Source organism: Morchella importuna (assembly GCF_003444635.1).
Source record: "Morchella importuna strain M04M26 chromosome Unknown Morimp01GS031, whole genome shotgun sequence".
Taxonomy (NCBI): domain Eukaryota; kingdom Fungi; phylum Ascomycota; class Pezizomycetes; order Pezizales; family Morchellaceae; genus Morchella; species Morchella importuna.
Genome location: NW_025763428.1, coordinates 481,911 through 504,054, shown reverse-complemented (window position 1 = coordinate 504,054; position 22,144 = coordinate 481,911). Strand labels below are relative to the sequence as shown.

The 22,144-nt window shown below is 46.7% G+C and overlaps 3 protein-coding genes across 3 annotated transcripts; 2 read left to right on the top strand and 1 right to left on the bottom strand.

Annotated features, from left to right (window-relative positions):
* Window positions 1-14,189: 14,189 nt before the first annotated feature.
* Window positions 14,190-15,760, top strand: LAJ45_08774 (uncharacterized protein; the record flags this gene model as incomplete). Its single annotated transcript, XM_046118323.1, has 6 exons — window positions 14,190-14,213; window positions 14,470-14,505; window positions 14,690-14,783; window positions 14,884-14,971; window positions 15,034-15,458; window positions 15,537-15,760. 6 exons carry the CDS (start codon window positions 14,190-14,192, stop codon window positions 15,758-15,760), a joined length of 891 nt encoding a protein of 296 aa, XP_045968600.1.
* A 2,305-nt stretch (window positions 15,761-18,065) lies between these two features.
* On the bottom strand, window positions 18,066-19,283 carry LAJ45_08773 (uncharacterized protein; the record flags this gene model as incomplete). Its single annotated transcript, XM_046118322.1, has 8 exons — window positions 18,066-18,131; window positions 18,300-18,354; window positions 18,408-18,536; window positions 18,606-18,621; window positions 18,723-18,781; window positions 18,849-18,995; window positions 19,155-19,175; window positions 19,234-19,283. The coding sequence occupies 8 exons, from the start codon at window positions 19,281-19,283 to the stop codon at window positions 18,066-18,068; spliced, it is 543 nt and encodes a 180-aa protein (XP_045968599.1).
* Window positions 19,284-20,201: 918 nt separating this feature from the next.
* Window positions 20,202-21,791, top strand: LAJ45_08772 (uncharacterized protein; the record flags this gene model as incomplete). Its single annotated transcript, XM_046118321.1, has 3 exons — window positions 20,202-20,434; window positions 20,552-20,887; window positions 20,972-21,791. The coding sequence occupies 3 exons, from the start codon at window positions 20,202-20,204 to the stop codon at window positions 21,789-21,791; spliced, it is 1,389 nt and encodes a 462-aa protein (XP_045968598.1).
* Between the last annotated feature and the right edge of the window lie 353 nt (window positions 21,792-22,144).

The window sequence follows — 22,144 nt, the reverse complement described above, 5'->3', positions numbered from 1 at the left end:
TAGTAAAACTGAATCAAACCACTTTATATTCGATAGCTATAGTACTACGGAATTTAGTAGAAAAACCTGTTAACCAGGATTTGAGGGGATTAGACACTGCATACGGTTTTCTAGGATCCTGTCCATATAACGCGAGGTATTGTTGCCCTTTTGGTTAAATTTTATCGTAGGTTCATCTTTCATTTCCGCGCGTATATTAATTTTATATCGAGGGCCAAAGAAATTTAGTTACTTATGAACATGTAGCTGCCAATGTCTCGCAATTTAAGCTAGTGAATGCACCAATGACTGAGTCCTGCTTTCTGCTATCTCGGTTGTCTATGTGTTTATATATGTTTATATATGTAGTTATATAGTATTAGCCGGGGTATTAACCTTGCTTAATATAATGCGCACGTAGATAAACTAGATGTAGGCTCACATATAACGTTCGCAGCTCCAATGACTGCATGTACTTAATGTCGGTTGTATCCGGTTGGCGGTAATTTGTGAATACTAGCTAAACAGCTAGAAACCTTTTCAATCACCTAATATAATGCAGTCTATTACTCGAGCCCATCTAAGCTTGAGCTGGGTACATGTATTTAATTTAGGTGTCGATTAACACCCCAATGCTACAAAGACTCAGAGACTAAGGTGGATGTGGAAGCAGCTAATACAGCAGTAGTATTTAGTTGAGGTAGAACGTGCTTAGTTTGGAGGACGTGTAGGAGGTGGCGGATTTTTCTGGATGGGCTGAGTTCCTGGATCAGTTAGCGCTTCCTGGGTATGGCTAGGGGTGCCCGGCCGGTAGACTGGTTCACCTGTAAAGCCTCCTGGATAAACAGATTTTCTGGGGAGAGGGCTGGATAGAACAGACTCCACTTTATCCAGCTCTTGGATTGTGGTATTAGTACTATTATATATATAACTACCTACCACAACTAGATATATATTGAACCATTCAGCTATCTTGTTTAAACCTACCATTAATGTGTAGCAGCTCAATCCATAGTATTGGAGTGTTATATGCGCATCCAAGAAAGCCGGGTGCACGTTCTCGGGCGTTTTAATTCTAATTATTATACTTTAGACTGTAGTACTGCTAGATGCTGAACATTTGCTCATTTTCGTGGGGGCCGCATACCTTGATAGAGCTAGATGAGCTATTGGAGTACATTAGTGACAGTTGAATAATTGATCATGAAATAAAAACCTGTTGGCGTTGCCATATTTCCTCCCTCATTGGCCACGAAGAAGGGTTGGCGCTTAGACGTTGGTAGTCCAGTCATATATAAAATACTAGTACGTCTTCAGATATATAAATGTATATGTATATGTACATGTAGTTATCATGATCGATCAGCCCTACGTAAGCATATATGATACAAGCGGAGTGCGGCCTTAATTCGGCCTCCCAAACGTAGTGAGGAAATGAAGGTGCGGGCGGTACTGCGATAGTAATTTCTTAGATTATTGCTGTCATTCTGGATTATTGGGCCATCCAAACGTGCAGGCACGCACTAAACCTCATGCATCTCCATCTCTCCTTATATAATCATATGTAATCTGTGATATATTAGCTCTAGTATGCACTTTAAGTCATTCAATGAGTAGCGTTAGTATGTACAGCCACTCTGCAAAAGTGTTCGTGATTCCGATTTCGGAGTGAGACATTTCTCCATATGTAACCATGGCGGACCATGAAGAACCCCCAAGTGAAGACTTTCCCAGTGACCAATGGCGCCCAAATTAATGAAGAATAAGATCAATGACCTATCTTCTTTTTATACGTAGTCACAAACTATATTATATATTTTTCGTTGTTTGAATCTCAACTTTAATTTAATAACATCAGTACATGTATTACGGGTGCGCCACACTGCGCACTGACATTAAAACCATATCACGAACACTTTTGATGAGTGGCTGTACATGTAGTTCATGATAAAATGGTATCAGGGAGATTCGACCTTCATATATAAAAATATAGCTGTAGTTCTGTCAGTGTTTGTTCTTTTATATCCATCAATTGCAATAGCTACACGCCTTTTAATGCCAGTTCCCTTCCATCTCGGGAGTAGTTCTTTGTCGAATGATATGCAATCAATATTAGAAATACATGTAGTGCGCTGCAACCAATAGGAGACGTTCCTGGTGACGATGAGGAAGACTATATACATGTAGTTTAGATGTTTAAGAAATACTTAAGGTCATCGCGCGCAGATGGTTCTGTCCTGGCTCTTTGTATGTTCAGAATATTTTGCTATAGTCAATCAAGGGGTGTTTCACTGATATCCAAAAAATTCATTTATATCAAGCTATTATATTAGCGGGCGAGATAATGACTGAAAAGCAAGCCCCGAGTGAACACAGGTGAGGACTCGGTGTCCGAAATCGCTGTCAAGCGGCGAGTGATTTCCTATGACCACAGAACCTTGAATACTCAAGAGGAAAAAATGCGGGAGACTCCTGTCTCATCATAGGAAGACTCAGCTTCCACATATTTGTTTATTAAGATTAACTCCCTACTAATTATACCCAAACCCAAACCCAAACCTAAACACCCGTAATAATCAAGCTTACGAGTTAGTGCTCGCTTCATAAGACTCCTTCGAGCTACAAATACAAATAGTGCTATCGACGCTTTTTGCACTCCCTATTAACAAATAATCGAAGATACACAACGCAAGGTAAAGTACAGAGCCGGTTAACATAAGAATAATAGTCAAAGGAACGATGCACGGGTTGGGTTTGTAGACATATACAGCCGTGCAGATAGACGATGATAGTGTACAGGTGGCGACAGCGATGTGAGAGAAGGCGACAGCACGTTTTAATCGGATGCGTTTCGACCTTTCAAGAACCATTGTATTTTGTCGTGGGGTAGTGGAATCTAGGCGCTGCCGTGATGGTGGATGACGGCAGGGATCTGGTGGTATTTGTTCGAGTGCTGTAGGGGGTTTTCGTTAGTGGAGGGTTATGATATAAGCCCACCAATGCGATCAGATAGTAGATGCATAGACCAACCAGTATATGTGTATGTGCTTCTCGACGCCAGGGTGCTAGAGTGAAGGGCCCGTTCTGTACACTACAAGTACAGTACTGGCAAAAGAGACTACAGCATAGAATGTGGATCGACGACAATATTGTCACCAACAGTTTCTTTGGTAATCATTAGAATGCCACATTATTCAAGTTGGCTTGTTTGGAAGAAAACCTACAGGAAGTTTGGGAAAGGGACCGAACACTATGTATACACAGCTTCTGCGGAATAAAGTCACTCGTATACGAAGACTGATTTGAAGTATTAGCAGTAGAATATTGAGGTGGGAAGAAATAAGATTGATATCATACCAGAGAGAACTGTGGAGCTATTGAAAATTATATGTAATTTGTGGATGCTTTAAGTAGAAATTGACTGGTAATCAAGAAATGTCCGGGATATCATACAAAAAAAAAAAAAAACAAGTCCACAAACCCCCCAAAAGAACAGTAAAGACAGGCAAAGGAGATAATGCTTTGAGGAATGCAGAACTCAAGAGGAAGAAGAAGCAAGGGAGCAAAGTGGAGAACTCCCATTAAGTAGGAAACCTGAGACAAGACTATCCCCCTTCTAAGAATAGCCATCTGTGCTAATAAGGTCTAAGGTTGTGCTCGGACAGCTCGGACTAGGAGCACATATCTGTAGTTTAATTCCCACCAACCCGGGAACACTTCCAGAACGAAGGGAAATCGGGTGGGCGCGAACGTTATCGATTGGCAAACATATGCACGTCTATTTGGTTACCAGCGATAACAGGGCTGATGGAACTCCGGAACCTGGGAAGCCCGCAAGGACGGAGATATTTTGTCCATGCAGAAACCAATGCCAATCCTTTTTCAGCATGAAGGCCCGTCCTAAACCTCTCGATCCCCTTTCCCCACAAGTCTAGAACCTCGGGGTACATACATAAGCATTATCTTGGTAGCAAATGTAGGTATGCTGCAATTGTCGTCAAATTCTTATCGTGAACATTACTCAAAAAATCCAGGTGGCTAGCTACATTACTGTCGGGAACCCCATCTCCGGCGTACCAACTTTCTCGCTTCTGAGATGTAGTTAAAGTTGAGACATCGAAATATCTATATGCACACTGCACGGTTTGCAGGCTCGGAAACTTCCGGATGAACGCGTGTTTCGTTCTTGCGGGAGGGAAGGAAGCTTGATTACTTATTGCAGATCCGGTACCAATAAACACCATAGATCTCCCAGTGGCCCCCTTTCACGATACCGAGAGTATGTGTTTGAAACATTAGTAATGAGACTCGATGTTTTCACAAATAGTGTCCCTCAAATGTCAGAGAAAAGGTTCAATTTCCGGGAATGGCTATGCTGTGGCCTCTGAGCGCTGTCTTAGTCCAAGTCACAATGCACTCCAGATATTCATTACTTGTCATTTGGGGTGCATAAGTAGTGTCGTACGTACGAACTACCCACAACATACCCACTTCATAGTCCTCGCCTCCCAGTTTGTAGCATTCGAAGCATGGTGCAACAACGCATCAAGCACCTGTGGCCTACATGCCCCCACAATTCCTCTGTTCACCGAGACATATAATGTCTGACCAAAAGCGGTATAATCGCTTTTGGGAAAACGACGAAAACCGGATTCCAGCGAATAAAACCACTAGATACAACCTGAGCGCCACTCTTTGACTACCCTGTAATTGGTTCTCGTTGCCCCTCCTGAGTATGTGCTGTGGACCGTGCGCTCGGCCGCGTGGTCTTCCCCTGCGCGCTGATATGTCTCACGTTGACCGAACCTTTTCAACAAAACATTTTTTATAAACATTCAAGCCGCAAGTGGGTGATAATCATCGATCCATCTAATGAGACAACTATGTCAGGTACATCGTAAAAACAAAGCTTATTTGTCAGGTGCCAAAAGGCGATGGCCTTAGCAGATCTATATCCAGTTTCAAAGTCAATTGACAAGATTTCGAAACCGATCCAAAACATATACATCCGATGGGATCCAATATGTGCCGCCCGGCGAAGGTGATATAGATATATATATCCCTCGTCGGTCTTTGGTCGTTTGGCCGAGCTCTGGCCATTTGTCTTTCTTTCTTTTGACAACTGTATGATTGTAAATACAAACATAGCGTTCCCACCAATTATAAAACTTTAAGCTTATGAACTCCTCCTTCTGCTGGCCTGCCTGTTGACTGAATAGCATCGTGGCTCAAAGTGATATGTCGAACCCAAGGGTAATGTTACCGTCATGGTGTTTTCAACAGGACCAATCTGTTGCACAGCGGATTAATGAAACATAAACCAATCAGTATTCTGAGGTAGGAGTGTGAGGTGGGCTGTTTTAGATGGTGAGTTGGAAGTTGTTTAAGCTAGAGATCTGAAGGTGATATATAAGGTATGATATTTATGATAGCTAAGTGTGATGCTAATTGATTGCATAATGAACACTTCCGCTAGTATATTCTTGGTCGAGAGGCCTAAAGATAAGGCGGAGCCCTGCACAATGATGAAAGAGAGGCCGGGGCGGGAGAAAGAAGCAGAGAGATCTAGAAAAGAGTGTTCACTAATCAGAAAGTCACAGGTGGACGTCCGACATTGCTTTTAGCTTCATGTTGCGTCACTCGGCGGGAGGCGGGAGAATTACCCGGCCAAAAAGAAAAGTATCGACGTTACGTACGTACGTACCTGGAATACCGGGATTCTGTCTTGGAATATATGTAATTTTCTGGAGTATCGACATACAAGTACATGAACGTGGTCTATTGATATTGATATTCCAAATAGATTACTCGGGGCAGGCAGACGGCTTCTGATTTGCTTGAATCTCGAATTCCGCGACTCCAGTCCCTGCTTGCCACCCGTTCTAGGTTCTTTTGCTTTTTCGGAGTGCATTGGTACGCACTTGTGCATTTATGTCCGAGACGGGTTCACGAGGCGTCTGAACATTGGCCCACCGCTCGGGTCGATACTCATACATCTTTAGCTCTGTTTAATATGTCTCGCCTGAAGGTGCATGCCTGATGGACCATGATGCCCAAAGTTCCATCAAATTACAACAAATGCATCGTCCAGTACAGGACTATACATGTTTTCGTTTGCATAAATCCCTTCATTGAACGTTGGACTCCAATTCCCCACGATGCTCCAAGTCAATGGACCTCATAACCTTCCGAGTTAGTATTAAGATTTCTCATATCGCTACCGCGTTGTTCACTCCTCTTATATAGAATACAGGGTTAAGAATCGGTAGGACTTACTTCTGTCGAATTCGGTCATAGAACGATAAGAATGGAACCTCTCGTCCCCTCTACTGTACCAAACTACCAACTATTGCATCGCTTGGTTAGTACTACAGTCGGTGACAGTGTGAGAACCCCCCAGATAATGAAACCCCCACCAACATCCCAATTCCTTGACATGGATTAATGTCAATAGAGAGATGCTAGACGTTTGTATTTGCAGAGTGACTTATGTGCTTTGATATCGACATCTTAGATTTTGGCACTATGTACGTACATACCGTACCCCGCGGTCGTGGCATGTTACTACGACGAGTTGCCGCGCTTTGAATCCTGTCCTACACAGAGTTGTTGTGATACTGGAGAAAGGCGCTTGACTCTTGTTCGCAGATGAACCGCTTGAGCTAGCTTCCGTCTCAGTACCACCGAGCTTTCAACAGTTTGGTACATGTAGTTCATGAGCAGCGCCCAATGCTCAATTATATAGCATGTATTACCAATAGGTTCTACACCATCAGCTAATATTAAAAAACCGTTAAGCCTGACACAAGTTGGATTGGGCTTGGCTCACAGATACTCACTCGGTTTCTCAAGCCTGTCTAGAGGCAATAAAACAATTAGTAATATAAACCCTCCCCATGGGAATTAGCAAAATTGAGTTCTGGTCTCGGCTTAAACACGAATTTGTGAGGAATATTGCATACCTCGGAGGGCCACGTCAAATCAGGTGGATTAGGGAGAGACACCCTGATATGTACTTGCAAGGAAAGTAACCCTCACCCGGCGGAGATTGTGATCCAGTAAGGATATGCCATCGCGCGCGTGTTTCTATTTTCAGTCAGTAACTACAATACCAGTCGCTGCCATACAAATTTGAACGATTACATCGAGTTGGGACTCTGACTTAGCTGCCGCAAAAATGAAAGACGATTGTTGGATCATCACGGTAACTTGCTACGCATTGGCGGTACTGTCCGAACGCCTTACTTGAGTTATTGTGTCGGTGGTCTTTTAGTGGAGCTATCAGTGAGAGATATGGAGGGTTACTGTGCATGTGTGTCCTTCCCATGGCTGCCGACATCCGATTGCAAACGTGGCAGGTTCTGTCGACACTTATTACACGTCATAGGACATCACTCGCAACCAACAACCGACGCCGGTGCTAACATACCTTAAGATTTGAGCTCCAGCGGTGGAGGGTAATATTTAAAGCTGCCCCTTGACCAAGCTTGTGTTGAGATGACCTGACCCAAAATATGAACCACATCAGTGGGTACAGTGCGGTTCCAGAACTCCCCCGAAAATGCGTCGTGGTATGGGGATGTATCGCATTCATTCTAGAACACGATCTGTATATTAATCAAAGTATACTACTCTCTTGATTGCTCATGGTTTTTTTGGTACTATGGGTACTGTTGGGATCATGAGCCTACGGGCATTTCGACCTTAGGTTTTAGGCTCCATGCACCCGGTGTTTTCCTCGGCTCAGGACGGGATGGCTACTCTGTACGGAGCTAGTGGAAGAGGGTCCGGGGCCTTTATCTTTTCTATTCACTACACCTGGAGGGCTTTGGATACCCGAAGGGAACACTCCCACGGAACCCCCTTAGCACCGGTGTTCGGCAAACGCCGGTTGTTCTTTACCGCAGAAGGCCCAAATAGGGCCTTAGTTTCTTAGAGCTTTTGGCTTTAGGGACTTCAAATATATTCGTCCTCTCCACTTTCTACTACACACTCTTAAGGATCTTGGATGTACGAGAAACTCTTCTCCCCTATGGGAATTTTCATTAACGGCTGTCGACGTCTCTAAGCTCCTAGCGTCATGATCAAACATTAGGGTGATCAAAGTGCTGGCTATATTTCTACTATTGTGCTTGTGGCCGGACTTTGAACTTGTTTGGCACTGGGGAGACTAGGCAACTGAGGGAACTGAATACGAAAACCGAGAGAGTGGCTAACCCTATGGTACAAGCTTTTCTACTGGGGTGGTTTAAAACAAACTACATGGTGGTTTAGCTACAGTCCGAACTCGTTTGATTAAACGCTATTTTAAATATGTGGTTTGATTTACACCACATCTTTTGGAATTAAAAATTTTCCACACCCCCGAATTTATATAGTTTGGGTAAACCATGAACTATGGTTTGAACAACCCACACCGATTTATTTTAATAGTTCTTATTAATTTAATTATTTTCAATTTGTTTATAATTCACGCTTTGTCATGATGAATTTTCAAGCGGAAATAGAGGTATTTTCGAAAATTATGCTGGGTTATATATAGCTTTTAAGACGAATTACTAACTACTCTTGTAGTGTAAGGGTTTAATCTTCTGTAATGGATTCTTCTATTTAGAAGGTTCTGAGTTCGAATCTGATTGATCTCTATCTCTTGCACCAGCTCTAACGAAATAGTAGTGTGGTGTAGTGTGGTGTAGTGTGGTGTATTGTGGTTTAGTGTGGTGTAGTGTGGTTTATTGTGGTTTATTGTGGTTTAAAACTTTGTATGGGATTTTATTTGATTATTATTTATTTCACCGTTTAAGCAAACGACCATGTGGTTTAAGAATGTGGTTTATTTTAAACCACGCCAATTTGTACCACAGGGCTAAGAGATTAGAGAATTTCCTACTTTTCCGCGGTTGGTTTCTCCTCCATCTTGCCAATTGTGGTGAGCTCTTTGTGAGTTTGAAGATATCCCGCCTTGGAGTCAGGCCTTGCATTGCGCAACACATAAACCGGTCCCACTGGGATCGATGCGAGATGTGTGGGATGGGTCAAGCAGGTCGATACCACGCCGTTGTTAGCTGGGTTGAGGGAGAGTTTCTACCCGGGTAGGTTTGTTTCAGCAAATGCACTATAAACGATTTACCCTTTGAAAGTGAAAGTGAATTACTAAGATAAGAGTGGAATTTCTGAGGTCCCACACCAATTATGGCCATAACAAACCATAATGGCGGATCAAGAGCACAATGGCCAGAAGTTTGATGATTTCCCACAGTATCAGCAAGCAGTAAATACTAAAACAGTCTATATATGCTCAAAGAGCACTGCACGAGTGGAAAAACCAACGTTAACGAGACCCAGTAAGTACGTCCAATAGATCGGAGACTACACCCTATTGGGAGGTGTTAATGGAAATCGGAGTATAAAAATAGTGGTGTCTAGCTGTGACTGGAGGCGCGAGGGATTTTAAGGGTACCTAAAGTATTATGGGCATGGAGGGTCTTCTCTTAATGTCGAATGTACCCGCGACCCAGTAGATTAGAGGTTATTATTGATTGGCCATGCGTGGGGCTGGCTCTAGATACCACCAGCTGGGCGGGATGGGTCAGGATTTGCTTTCAGTTAGGCCCCCCGGTCTTAGATCCTTCCTCTTCATTCAGACGGCATCACTTACTACTACCAGAGAAGGAAATCTGTCTATTTATCATAGAATCCTCTCGCTGTAGGTTCTAGTGGTAAGTACTGAATTTATGAATATCCGAATTTCGTTTCATAAACTACATATACATATCTACGAGTCAACAATCCAAATCTGAGATGATACTAATTACAAAGCTTATCACTCCAGAAACATCTCATATATTCCGCCGCCTCGGCAGGCGCGCGGCGGTGAATTGAAGAACTTTTCTCACATCGGCCCTAGCATATGGCTACGAGCGAAATTCAACGCCTATGGGGAACTACTTTAAGTGCGAGGTGCATACCAGCGCACCGACGCTAAATATCCATTCATATACTTCTGCACTTTTTATGTGAGAAAGAACCTCCTATCCGAAAGCATGTCATATATATGGTCTGTATTCCCGGAGGTTCCATAAGGTACCAAACGTACTGGAGGACGGCACCAGGTTACCTCATAGCGTATACATGTAAGCCCAGCTAGTCTCTAGAACTAATTCACTCCTTAAGCTTATATCCTGACTCAGCTTACGATATTAGAGTAACGGGTGCTTGCAGGCAGAGAAATTACTATTCATTCGACACAGGAGGTATCTTATTGTGCCCCCGGAGTATGTGTCGATACTAGAAGGAAGACCGAGTCATGATAATCGTGTTTTGTTTTGATGCTGCATTATGGGTACTTGCAGCCTTGTGAGACTCAGTTGCCGAACCTTGTATGACTCGAGAGAGGCTCGATCGAGGGCAGATTTGGAGGCTCCAAGAGGCGAAGTGGAACTGATCTGAGGCTGTCAAGTACATGATTAATTGGCCTTTGAGAAGAAATATCCCCGCCTCCTAAATGCGCTGACAACGCATATACACCTTCATGAAATATCACTCGACAATTTAAATATTCTACCCCTCCTTTAATACAACCAAATATAACTAACGCGATTTCTGCACTTGCACTTCCTCCCCCCAAGTACTCTCGAGCGCACCGGGCCTTTTGCGCACTCGAGAACACAGCCCCCGCACCCTTCCAGTTGTGCTGCTTTTACAATTACCATCCGCTTCTAGTGGAGGCCGATTGACGATTATGATGATGGCGTTTATCTAGGTTCCTGAGTAAGAAATAACACATGTACATATGTAGTTATTCGTGAGCTGCGCCACTGCTTAACCGCGGGCTCAAATACTCTGAGCGGGGGATATAGATAGTGATCCCAATAAGCTAGGTAAAGAAGAGCAGGTTTTTCAGTAAACCCACAACCAACCACAAACCCCAACACGAGTGATTACCCATGAAGAACTCCGCCGGATGCCAATCATTATTGGCCGCCAAGACATGTGCCCCACTTTCCCACCCTCCCCCATCAAGAGCACTTGTGTATTTAGATGGATGTGTGAGCAATTACACACATGTTTTGTTTTTGTGTTTCTCGGGTCGCGATGCGCCCACGGGCGGACGGTGGAGGGAGATCCTGGTGTAAACATTGCTGGAACTGCCGCGCGCGCGCATGGGATTTACAAGACTCGTTTCTTCTTTCCTTTTCCTACTTGGTGAGTTTGGTAAACAGATTGGAATCGATGGGTGCACCGGGTTGCGGCGCTCTAGCGAACGAAACGAAGCATGAATCGCGGATGCCTACGTCGTTCATGATCGATCACAGAGAGGAGTATTTAGAGTTCGGAAACAAATCCGATTATCGGGCCCGGATTCCGTACGTGCCCTAAGTATATGAAGGTACTAGAAGTAGGTATTGTATCCTCCTCCTTCCCTGAGAATCTTAATCTGTGACACGGGTTTCATAGGCGAGCGGCTGTGCAGGGCTTACTTCCGACCAAGGATGATACATTTAGTAGAAGGTCAAGAAACTCAAGTGCGTTTTTTTTTTCCCTCTCTCTCTGGCGGGAGATCACCGATGGTGGATCTCCAGGCGTGAATTCGGAGGGAGGAGGAAGTGGTGTGATATGGATGATGGAATAATGGTAAGCAAGTAAAGGAAGTGGTTGGGCACGGGCCTGACGAGGATTGTCCATCAACCACGGCGTTTACTTGCTACATGAACACAGTGCGATGGATTGCATTAGAGCGCAAATCTTTAATTATAGGTAGAAGATATATAGATAGATGTCCTCTATTAATTGCTTCGTGGGCCAATATGAGTACTACATGTACGTAGATAGCAGTATCAGGGCCAACTGTAGCGATACGGTGCACGATAGGCGAAAGGTCAAGGCCGCAGACAATCAAGACACTCGCCTAAGAGATACCGATTCCCGAGTTGCGGGGGAGGGGAAGGATAGAGAGGAGAAATGACTTAACTACAGAAGGTACAAAGACCCCTCAGATGCTGCAATCCGTTAGGATGGTTTCGGCGGAGGTAAGCTGAAACACTGCTGCACCTGGGCCTACAAGAGGAGCGCTTTCTCCCACTGGCTGGCTACTCTCTTCCCATGGTCGAGAGCTGACAAACATGCAATTGGGTTTTTGTCTAATGGGAAAGGAAGAAAGGAAGGAAGGGGTTCACCGTACAGCATGACGCGAGGGGGGGAGGACGAGGGCAGAGGAATAAGCTTGTGTGCAGCCACAGAAACGTTAAGTGTGTACCTACATGTATGATGTAGGGTATCTCTTGTACCTGACTTGACCTCTCTTCGTCTTCTTCGCAGCGGGAGATGTCGTGCGTGTGTGACATATCGCATAGACGATCGAAATCAAGGCACCGCATACATGACGCTTGCGCCATAACGGATTAGGCCCAACCCCAGATTGATTGCTGAACCTTGCGCGGCTTAAGGATCTGGGGGGAAGGGGAGGGGATGTATGTAAGAAGAGAGATGAGATGGGGGCAGACGGGGGAGGGGAGGGGGGAGAGGGCGTTTGGCTTTTTCCGTCGACGTGCAATTTAACGTATATTGGTCAGTTGGGGCAGGACCCGTCGGATATCAGGATGCGAGTCCTTGCTTAGGCGTAGAAGTGCATTTTATCTCGAGCTGAGCTGATTGATAGGTTTACATATGTGGAAATAAATAAATGGCAATTGGCAACGGGGGCGCGCCACGGGGGTTCAATCCAGCAGGTATGAGAGAGTTTTTCTGACCTAGATGCCTAGATGGAGTAGAGACTACACAATTGTAGGAAGCAATGATGCGTGCAGAATTGCATCTGGAGGGGAAAGGTGTATGTGGATGTTCTGATAGGGCGAGCCACAACCGCTACCCAAGATAACCTAATCCTGCCCTCTTTTAACCGGAAACAAGCTATTTTACTTGTGACAGCCTCTCAGAAGCGTTCTAATGATGGCAAGCGAGTTGTCAAGAGCTGCGCGGGGAGCCAGTGAGGAAACTGGATGAGTCCCATGAGGTGTTTACTAGCAGCGAGAGAGCGTGTCTTCTGTCGTATTACGCTGCCTGCACGAACGGTTCTGTATGTGTGTGTTGGTTGGGTTGGTTGCTGTGTCAACGATTGAGGGGCGTACTGGGTTGACACCCTTGATTGATCCCTTGTTCTTGCACCCTGCCTAGCCACACTTGAATCCTAAAGCTAGGCTTTTAATACAATACTGGGTGTATTCCCTAAGTATCGACGCAATCAATTGTTGTTTTACCGCCGATGATTCTCGAGACAATATGTATGATGATGCCGAAATGTGGCAGAAAAGGACTTGAAGGAATGAACGAGTGACTGCATGCGTGACATGTACGCACAACGTAGGTAAAATGTATCAATGAGATTGGTACTGTAGATCATCATGTTCCCCGGGAGGTCTACAGTACTTGTACCGAAACAGTGGAGTGACCGGCTCCCTCATCCCATGTCCTTCTTTCCTTTAACCAAAGGCAGCAGACAACGCCGCAGGACAATTGCGATAAACAAAACCTCTGATAGATCTCTGTCTCTCGCTTTCTCTCTCTTTCGCTTTCTGATTCTTCTGCATCCTCCCAAAAGTTGATGGGCTGAGAGCGCGCATTGCCAGCTAGCTAGAGTACCATCTGTAATAATACATCCTGCTACATTGATAGCATTGTATCACTCATCCGCTCACTTACTCTATTGAATTTCCCGTTATCATACCCTCAGTTATCCTCCTCTCGTCCTTCTGCGCGCGTTGTCAGCCCACCCTTCATCCTTTCTTTCTCACGCACTCTCACTCACTCACTCTGTCTCCTGCTGCATTCATTCACTCAATTCAAGCATATTCCCCCTTCCATCGAAGGTCTATCCGCCACGAGACGATATTGTACAACGACGAAACAGTTGGCCGGGGGCCCCGTTGTTCTGCTTGCCAGTGCTGCCTGCCTGCCTGCCTGCCCTTGATAGAATACATTACACACTACTATCGCTCGCTACTATACACTCGTTTGGCACACATTTGCACACCATCCCATCCCCCCGTCCCTTTTCTTTCTTGCGGTGTCTCTCTTCTCTCCTACTTTACTTCTACAACCCAACAACCCACACACATCTTTTTCGCGAGAAGCTGCAACAATTCTATTTCATCCATCCATCGATCTGATCTATTGCGTTGCGTGGAGGAAAGGATAACAATCTCCCAGATACAATGTCCCAATTCGGAAACTTTCATGTAAGTTTATTATTTCTATTTTATTTCAATTTTTTTTTTTATTTTAGGAAACCATTTTCCTATTTGTCCTGGCCGAGAGGAATTTGGTTGTTAGCTTCTGGTTGCTGGTTGCTGGTCTGAATCACGAACGACGAGGAGGGATCGCGCAACAACAACGCAAGGCACACAATCCTGAAGAGAAAGAAAGAATCGAAACCTGTTTAGCTCCACGAACCCCGGGAATGAAACGAATGCTGACTGGTGGGGCTATGCATAGGACTTTTGTCGCGATTCGACATTGCCAGTATGCAACGTACGTTCTTCCTCTTTTAGATATCCTACCTACCTGCCTGCCTACCTACCTGCCTATCCTCCCGACATACCTACATCCTATCTCTAGCCGAGTTTATGTGTGTGTGTTTGCATGTGTTCTCGGCCGGTTCAATCGCTCGTCCGCTCGGTTCGGTTCAGTTCGGTCGGTCTAACATCAAATATAGCTTTTCAGGAATGGAACGGATCCGATGGTGGAGAAGCGGTGTCAATTGATTGGAATCGCGGTCAACAACAGTGATAATTATATAAGGAATTTGGGTGCGTCTATTTTGTTAACAAGCTTATTTGGCTATGGGCGCTTGCGTCTAAGCGTGCCGCCTAATATTAGACCACTGGGCTCGGGGCTAACTGTTTGTAGGTTCAATTGTACTAGCTGCGCTCGCGGTGTGTAGTTCAATAGGGTTGATACTCAAGTCTGAAAGGAAAAAGGCCGCAGTCGGACGAAGGTACTACTACTAATCACGAGCTTATCCCGCATGCAACTAATCACATTATATGCAAATTACAGGGAAATCCAGATATTCCTCATTGGCTACATCCTCATGTCAATCACCGAGATATTCTCTGTCGGCGGCTTCCTCACAAACCAGACCATTCTCGTATGGTTCTCGGCCCTCCATATTGGCGCCATAACAGCAACCGCATGGGTACTGATGCTTAACGCTGTTGTCGGCTACCAGCTCCTGGACGACGGGACGCCTCTCTCGCTTGGTCTGGTGGGGTCTTCGTTTTTGGCCTTCTTTGTTGGCACGACGTATGTTGCCGTGGATACGGGGTTCAACTACACAGGGGCCTTCACAAAGGACCCAGACAACATTAGGAACTACGCGCTGTATGTGCTGTATCTGCTGTTCCCGCTCATAATGATTGCGGCATATGTCATCCTGGAATCTGTACTGGTGATCAATGTGCTGGGAGAAAAGATACCAATGAGTAAGTATCCAATTGTCAGTTTGGGGGGGGGGGGGGGTTGAAACTAGGGATTATGGGTGTTAATAAGTGGGAAAATAGGACGTCTCAGTGCTGCAGCACTCTCATTTGCTGTCGGCCAGATCTTCAACTTTGTCATCAGCGTACATCTCTGCGAAGCAACAAACGGAAAGATTGACGGTGCTCTCTTTGAGACTGGGTTTACACTGCTTGCGGTGATCTTGTTGTGGTATTTCTGGAGCAGCATCACGGAGGATGAGTGGCCAGAGGACACAATGCGGCCAATGAGCGAGGTGTACCCTTGAAAAACACACACTACTGTTGCTAGAGGGGAAGGTGGATGATATATATCCCTTTTTTTCTTGTTTTTTCCGTTTATCCTTTTTTCGAAAACTAATGTGGCCACATGTATAATTTTGTTCTTTTTTTTTCTCTTTTGGTTTGGTTTGGTTTGTTTTTTGTTGGTATGTATTTTTTCGGCGATATTTATGGTTTTTTCTTTTCCTTTTTTTTCCTATATCCCAGCTTTTTTTTTCTTCACTTCTCTTTATCTTCTCTTTCCAGGGCCTCCCATTTTTTTTCGAAAAAACTTGGAAAACATTCCGGATCTTAACGCGTTCTCTCACCCTGCCCCTATCACCACCCCCGCGTCAATGGTTATGTGTCAGTCCTTTTTTTTTTTTATCTTATCGTTACATATCTTTGTCTTTTGTTTTACGAACTTTTATAATGCTTAGGGAACATGGCGATTTGGGGGGGGGGGGGGGGGGGTGGAGGGTTAAATGGAAATGCCATTCTTTTTACGAAAAAAAAAAAAACAATGGGATGGCTTGGTTTGGGTTTGGGTGGCTTTCTTCTTTTTTTATTTTCCTCTCTTCTTTTCCTCTTGAGGTAGTTTTTTAGTTGGTTGATGGTTGGTGTTGTGTTTTTGTTCTGGCTTGAGCGGGTTTTTCTGTTTTTTGCGATACCCTTGGCTTTTTGCTACGAATCAGTTTGGACAGAGAGAGGGAAAAGAAAGGACTACTGGGCTGGTTGGAGCTCGTTGGAGCTGGTTGGAGCTGTTGGGAGGGTGTTAAAGAAGCATTGCAACTCCTACGATACCACAGCACAGATATCCAGCACGAGCGAACGAATGAGGGCACACCACACAACAATGGGCTTAATGATATGGTGTATATGTTATTGGGATATCACGGGCTAAGCTGCAGGAGGATATGAGGAATTGCGCAAGCCTAGAAACACGTTTTTTTTAGGCTGTGCAGATCTTAAGCATTAGTACTCTAGTTCTGGTAGTAGGCGGGCAGACATATATTATCCCCCCGCACAGGCGGGCAGAAAAGACGGGAAGGCGGCGGGGATATAACCTAAGAAACAAACCAATTTTAAAAAAAACATTCTTAAAACATTACATTTCTTCTACTCTCTCCTCCCGGCCCCTCCTCGTTTTTCTACATATACCAAAAAAAAAAGGGGGGGGGGGGTATAGATTCGTTGTGTTATTCTCGTTAATATGCTAGTAATGTAGCAAGAATGCAGGATTGCTGCGGTATCCTTTTGCAATGTCAGTTTAATTCCGTAGTATTCACTAAATCCTGTAGTAATACAACACTGATTTCACCCCGTTTTTTGTACTGTATCTATCTACCCAACTCTCTCTCTCCCTCCACATCTACACAAAAAAAGTAAAAGTAAAAAGAGAAGAAACGAAAAAAAGGAATGTCCAACCCGTATCTGTGCTTCAACACAAGTCTCTGCGTAGCAGCTCTTCAGCAGGCCCGTCACCCCCTCCGGGGAGGGAGATCTAATTGTTGCGGCCCCATTTCTCCTTCCCTTTGTCCCCGCCCTTGATTCCTACTCTCCCCTTTCCCTATTCCCCGCCTTTCCCCCTTGACATAGTGCTAGAAAGTAGGGAAGAAACCGGGTTTCGGTTTCTTCTTACTACCTCCGATAGCTGTGCGTCCGGGGGTGGGGCGGGGGAGGTAGGGGAGGTAGGAGGGGGGGGGGGGGGGGAAGGAGGGTGAAGCCCGCTCCCGTCACCGTGGAGTTTCGGGGTGAGGGAGGGGATCTATGGGCCGCTTGCTTGTGGATGATATGAGATGGGGGTAGGGGGGAGAGGTGTATAAGTGGACCTCGAGAGAGGGGTAGTACATTAGAGAATTGAAGCTTTAGCTTGAGGTGTGTAACTTGGAAATGAAAAAAGAAAGTGGAAATGATCGTTTTGAAGGGTTTTTATTATCGGGATATAATAATGGAGTAATGATCAAAATAAAAATGAGGGTTTTTCTAAGGCTAGATACGTAAAATCGCCAGTTTTTCAGCATTCGTTCATTTATTCGGCCAAGAGCCATGCATATTATAATTGCGAGTTGTAGTTTTCACGGTACTTCTGGCGTGCTTGTTGAGGGGAAAAGGTGTATATAAAGCTGCTATACTCCTCACCCAAGTTCTCAAATGCTGGATCCTGCGTCTTCACTATGCTGTACTAAATTCGAACAAGACCTCCGAGGTACCTGTGGAAAAAAAGAGTATCCAATTGATTTTTGGAGGGAACTTTAGGAAGAAAAAAATCTCTCAATTCTTATTATTTGTGAGATTTCCCGAAAAACTCCTTTATGCTTTTTTTATTTTTGTTAAAAACACAAATGCCTGACCCCAGCGAAAAGAAAGAAAAAAACCCTATAGCACACCCACATTTTTCGTCAGCATTTCGTTCCAGGAATTCCACAATTTTCTAATTCCCAATTCTCTCCGTTTCGTCTCCATCCCACCTTTTCTCTCCGACTCCAAAGCCCCTCTCCAATACCCCCCTCCCCCAAAAAAAGCAACCAGAAAGACCACACAAACCTCTAGTGCTGGCGCGCCGCCGACCAAACGTTCTTCAACAGACCATCCCTCTGGGCTAGCCTGTTGAGTGAGTCGTCGCTCTCACCCATGGATCGGACGAAGCCGCACAGGGCGTAGGTGATGTTCTCGCCGGTGTAGCGGCCGGTCTCGTCGACCTTTCCGACGGAGATCTGCACGGAGGCGTGGTCCTTGGCCTTGATGATGCGGTTGGTGGCGCTGCACTTGCGGGGGACGTAGCTATGGCGCGTGCTGGGTTAGTATGCGTAGTAGAAGGGTGCGTGCTGGGGAGCGAAGGGGGAACGGTACAGGTCGACGAGTTCTCCTAAAGGGGGGGTTAGCTAGCTGTCTCTATTCTGGGAGTAGTCGGGAATCTCGGACTCCCGAGATTCGATATTCAAGAGGGGGGGGGGGGGGGTTGCGTACCCTTATCGTTTTCCATTTTTGGCGATTTTGGTGGTGTTTTTAACGGTGAAAAAAAAGGACTATCGTAGACGGCAATTAACTCGGGGAACCGTAGGTATCTTTGGGGAGCAGCGAACTTGAACTTACAGTTGATATCGGGGGTGCTGGTGTGCTAGGGTGCGGTCGGTGGTCGTGATAATTTCCGTGTGTATCGATGGGGGTTGGTTGCTTGTTTGGTCGTGGGTGGTTGTGGAGACTAGGGCTTGGGCTGCGTGGGACTGCTTTTGCGGGTGACTAAGCAAACCTGGGGAGAAACGTTTTTCCGGGGGAGGGCTGTAAGGCTGGTGTGTAACGTGCTTTTTTGATCATTAGAGTCGAGTACAGTCGCTCACCTACTGACGGCGGGTCCTGTCTGATGGTTCTGTTTGCAGTAATTTGCCCTTGGCCCCTAACTCTGTTATTGGCCTCAAATCCCTGACCGCCGTCAGTGAGTGAGTGTATGTAAATCTCAATACAAAAAGGAAATACCGACTCAACATTCATATCCGCCTCGTCCACGGCCGCCTCTGTTGCTATATGCATATATCCGCCAACTACTTAGTCTCGTTTTGTCTGCCCAACTACTCTATCGCTGCCGCTCTCACACTACAACACCCCATCCTTTGGTTGTCTTGTCTCACCAGCACACACATCTAATATCAGGTCAGTATTGTGGCCCGAGTGGTATCGAAAGGAGGATGATGGTCATACTCTACATGTACTTATATCTGGCGGTTTTATAAGTGGCCGAGGAGAATCGAGTTGTATGGTTGAATTAACATCAACGATAACAGAAGGAACAGACTCGTTTTATAGCAATCAAAGACATGATAAATAAACACATACATATCATCGGGACAGCCGGGCTCGTTCTCTTGACACAGTGCTAGTAACAGATAGCAAACACTGTAAAAGCCCGATGTCCTTCTACCATGCTGTTCTCTGTCTTGCTCGATCGTTGCACAGCATGCAGGCCCGTGTTTGGTAAAGTTTGTCTGTCAGCGAGTACTCTTATACGTGCTACACAACACGGGCACAGCACCACACCGATCGATCTGCAGTGAGAGTTGTACTGTAAAGCTTAATACAGACTTGATGCCTACGGTGGACAGACACGGAGAGTACCGCCAGAAGTACCTACATTGTTGAAGAGTCTCCTCCATGTGCTGTGAGCTCTCACGATGTCGGCCTGTAGAGTACATACTGCATCCTGATATCCCTTCGAGGTCCACACCGTTATTGCTTATTCCTATACTAGTAGCTCGTCCGCTATGCTATATTTTCGATACTCGTCACCCTTTGCACTATCTAGCCATCCGTTCCAATTACAGTTGAACAGCACCAATCACCACCACACCAAACCCAGCTCCACTGCTGACTAACCCACACCACCGCCCCCAAAGCTCCCCCAGCGCACCCGCACCCGCACCCCCGAACCCCAAAGACCGACCAGACCCATCCATGGCCGACTCCGACGAGGACTACGTGAACTCCTCCGGTGATGAAGCCGGTGCCCACATCGTCAGCCGCCGCGGCGCCGGCGGCTCCAAAGGCGCGCGCCCGCCCTCGTCAAAGCCCAAGGTCCAGAAGAAGGAGGCGTGGGAGGACATCAAGAGGTCGTGGGACAATGTTGTCGAGGGCGCCGACGGCAGCATCAACGTCACGGGCCTCCTCGAAGCTGGGAAGCGCAAGAGGTACTTTCTCACCTGGATCGATCTGGGGGAAGCTAAAGGGAGGGGGGAGCTGGGCAGAGTAGACTCCGAGCAGAGAGAGCAGAGTGCTGACTGAGTGGCGGTGGGAATATATTACAGACTGCTCAAAGACACCACCCCGCTGCAGCGCGGCATCATCAGACATGTCATGCTGATCCTCGACCTGTCCATCGCCATGGCCGAGAAGGACTTCCGGCCCACGCGCTACCTCCTCTCGATCCGCTACGCGTGCGACTACGTGCGCGAGTACTTTGAGCAGAACCCGATCTCGCAGCTGGCCGTGCTGGGCATGCGCGACGGCCTGGCTGTGCGTGTCAGCGACATGTCCGGCAACCCGACGGACCACATCGAGGCCATCCAGAAGCTACGCCTTGACGATCCGAAGGGCTCCCCGAGTCTGCAGAACGCACTCGAGATGTCGAGAGCTGCGCTGTTGTAAGGCCGCCCCCCGACTACCCCCCCCCCCCCCCCGCCGCTGTAGGTAGCGGAATACTGATACTCACCGGCGGTGCGGTATAGTAATGCCCCAACGCACGGCACCCGCGAAGTAGTGATCGTCTTTGGCGCCCTGCACTCCTCAGACCCCGGCGACATCCACCAAACCATCGCCCACCTCGTCGCCGACAAGATCCGCGTCAGCGTCGTCGGGCTCTCCGCGCAAGTCGCCGTCTGCCGCGACCTCGTGGCCAAGACCAACGCCGGCTCCACAAGCACCTACGGCGTCGCCCTGGACGACAAGCACTTCCGCGAGCTGCTCATCGACACCACCATCCCGCCCGTCACGCGCTCGTCGAAGCAGTCGTCGGCCTGCCTGCTCATGTGGGGCTTCCCCTCGCGCGTCGTGGAGACCACGGCGTCGCTGTGCGCGTGCCACTCGCGCCTCGCCCGCGGCGGATACCTGTGCTCGCGGTGCTCGACAAAGGTGTGTGAGCTGCCGATGGAGTGCCCTGCGTGCGGGCTGATGCTGGTGCTGTCGACGCATCTGGCGCGGCACTACCACCACCTGTTCCCGCTGCGCAACTGGGTGGAGGTGCCGTGGAGCGAGGCGGGCGAGGCGAGCGCGTGCTTGGCGTGTCAGGTGGTGTTTCCGCCGGTGCCGGAGAAGGGCGGTGAGGAGTGGGGGTTGCCGGCGAAGACGGAGAGGGGCACGAGCGTGAGTAGTCGCTATAGGTGCACGGAGTGTAGGGGGCTGTTTTGTATTGATTGTGATGTGTTTTGCCATGAAACTTTGTATAATTGCCCAGGTTGCCAGTCGAGGGAGAGGACGGGTGGGGGGAAAGAGGCGCCAAATGGGGTGCCGGCGGTTGCGGCGGCGGATACGATGGAGATTGATGGGTAGTCGGCGATAATTCAGCTCTTCTTCTCTGTTCTCTCTTTTTTCTTTTGTCCTTTTTCTTTCTTTCTTTTCCTTTTCCTTTCTTTCTTTCTTTTCCTTTTCCTTTGCATTTTCCTTCCTTCTCTGGTTTCCCTTTAATTCTCTCGTTTTGTTGGCTTCATATACACGTGTATCATAAAAGGAACAGGTACGGAGTTTTGCTGCTTTTGTTTCGAATAAAGGTTGCTGTTGTTATTGCTGTTTCTATCATTGGCCCGGAACAACGGAGTGCTGGGTATGCAATTAATGAATTAAACAAAAAAAAAAAACGGAGTGCTGGGTGCGGGATGCATGGGATATCACTCGGTCATGCCAAG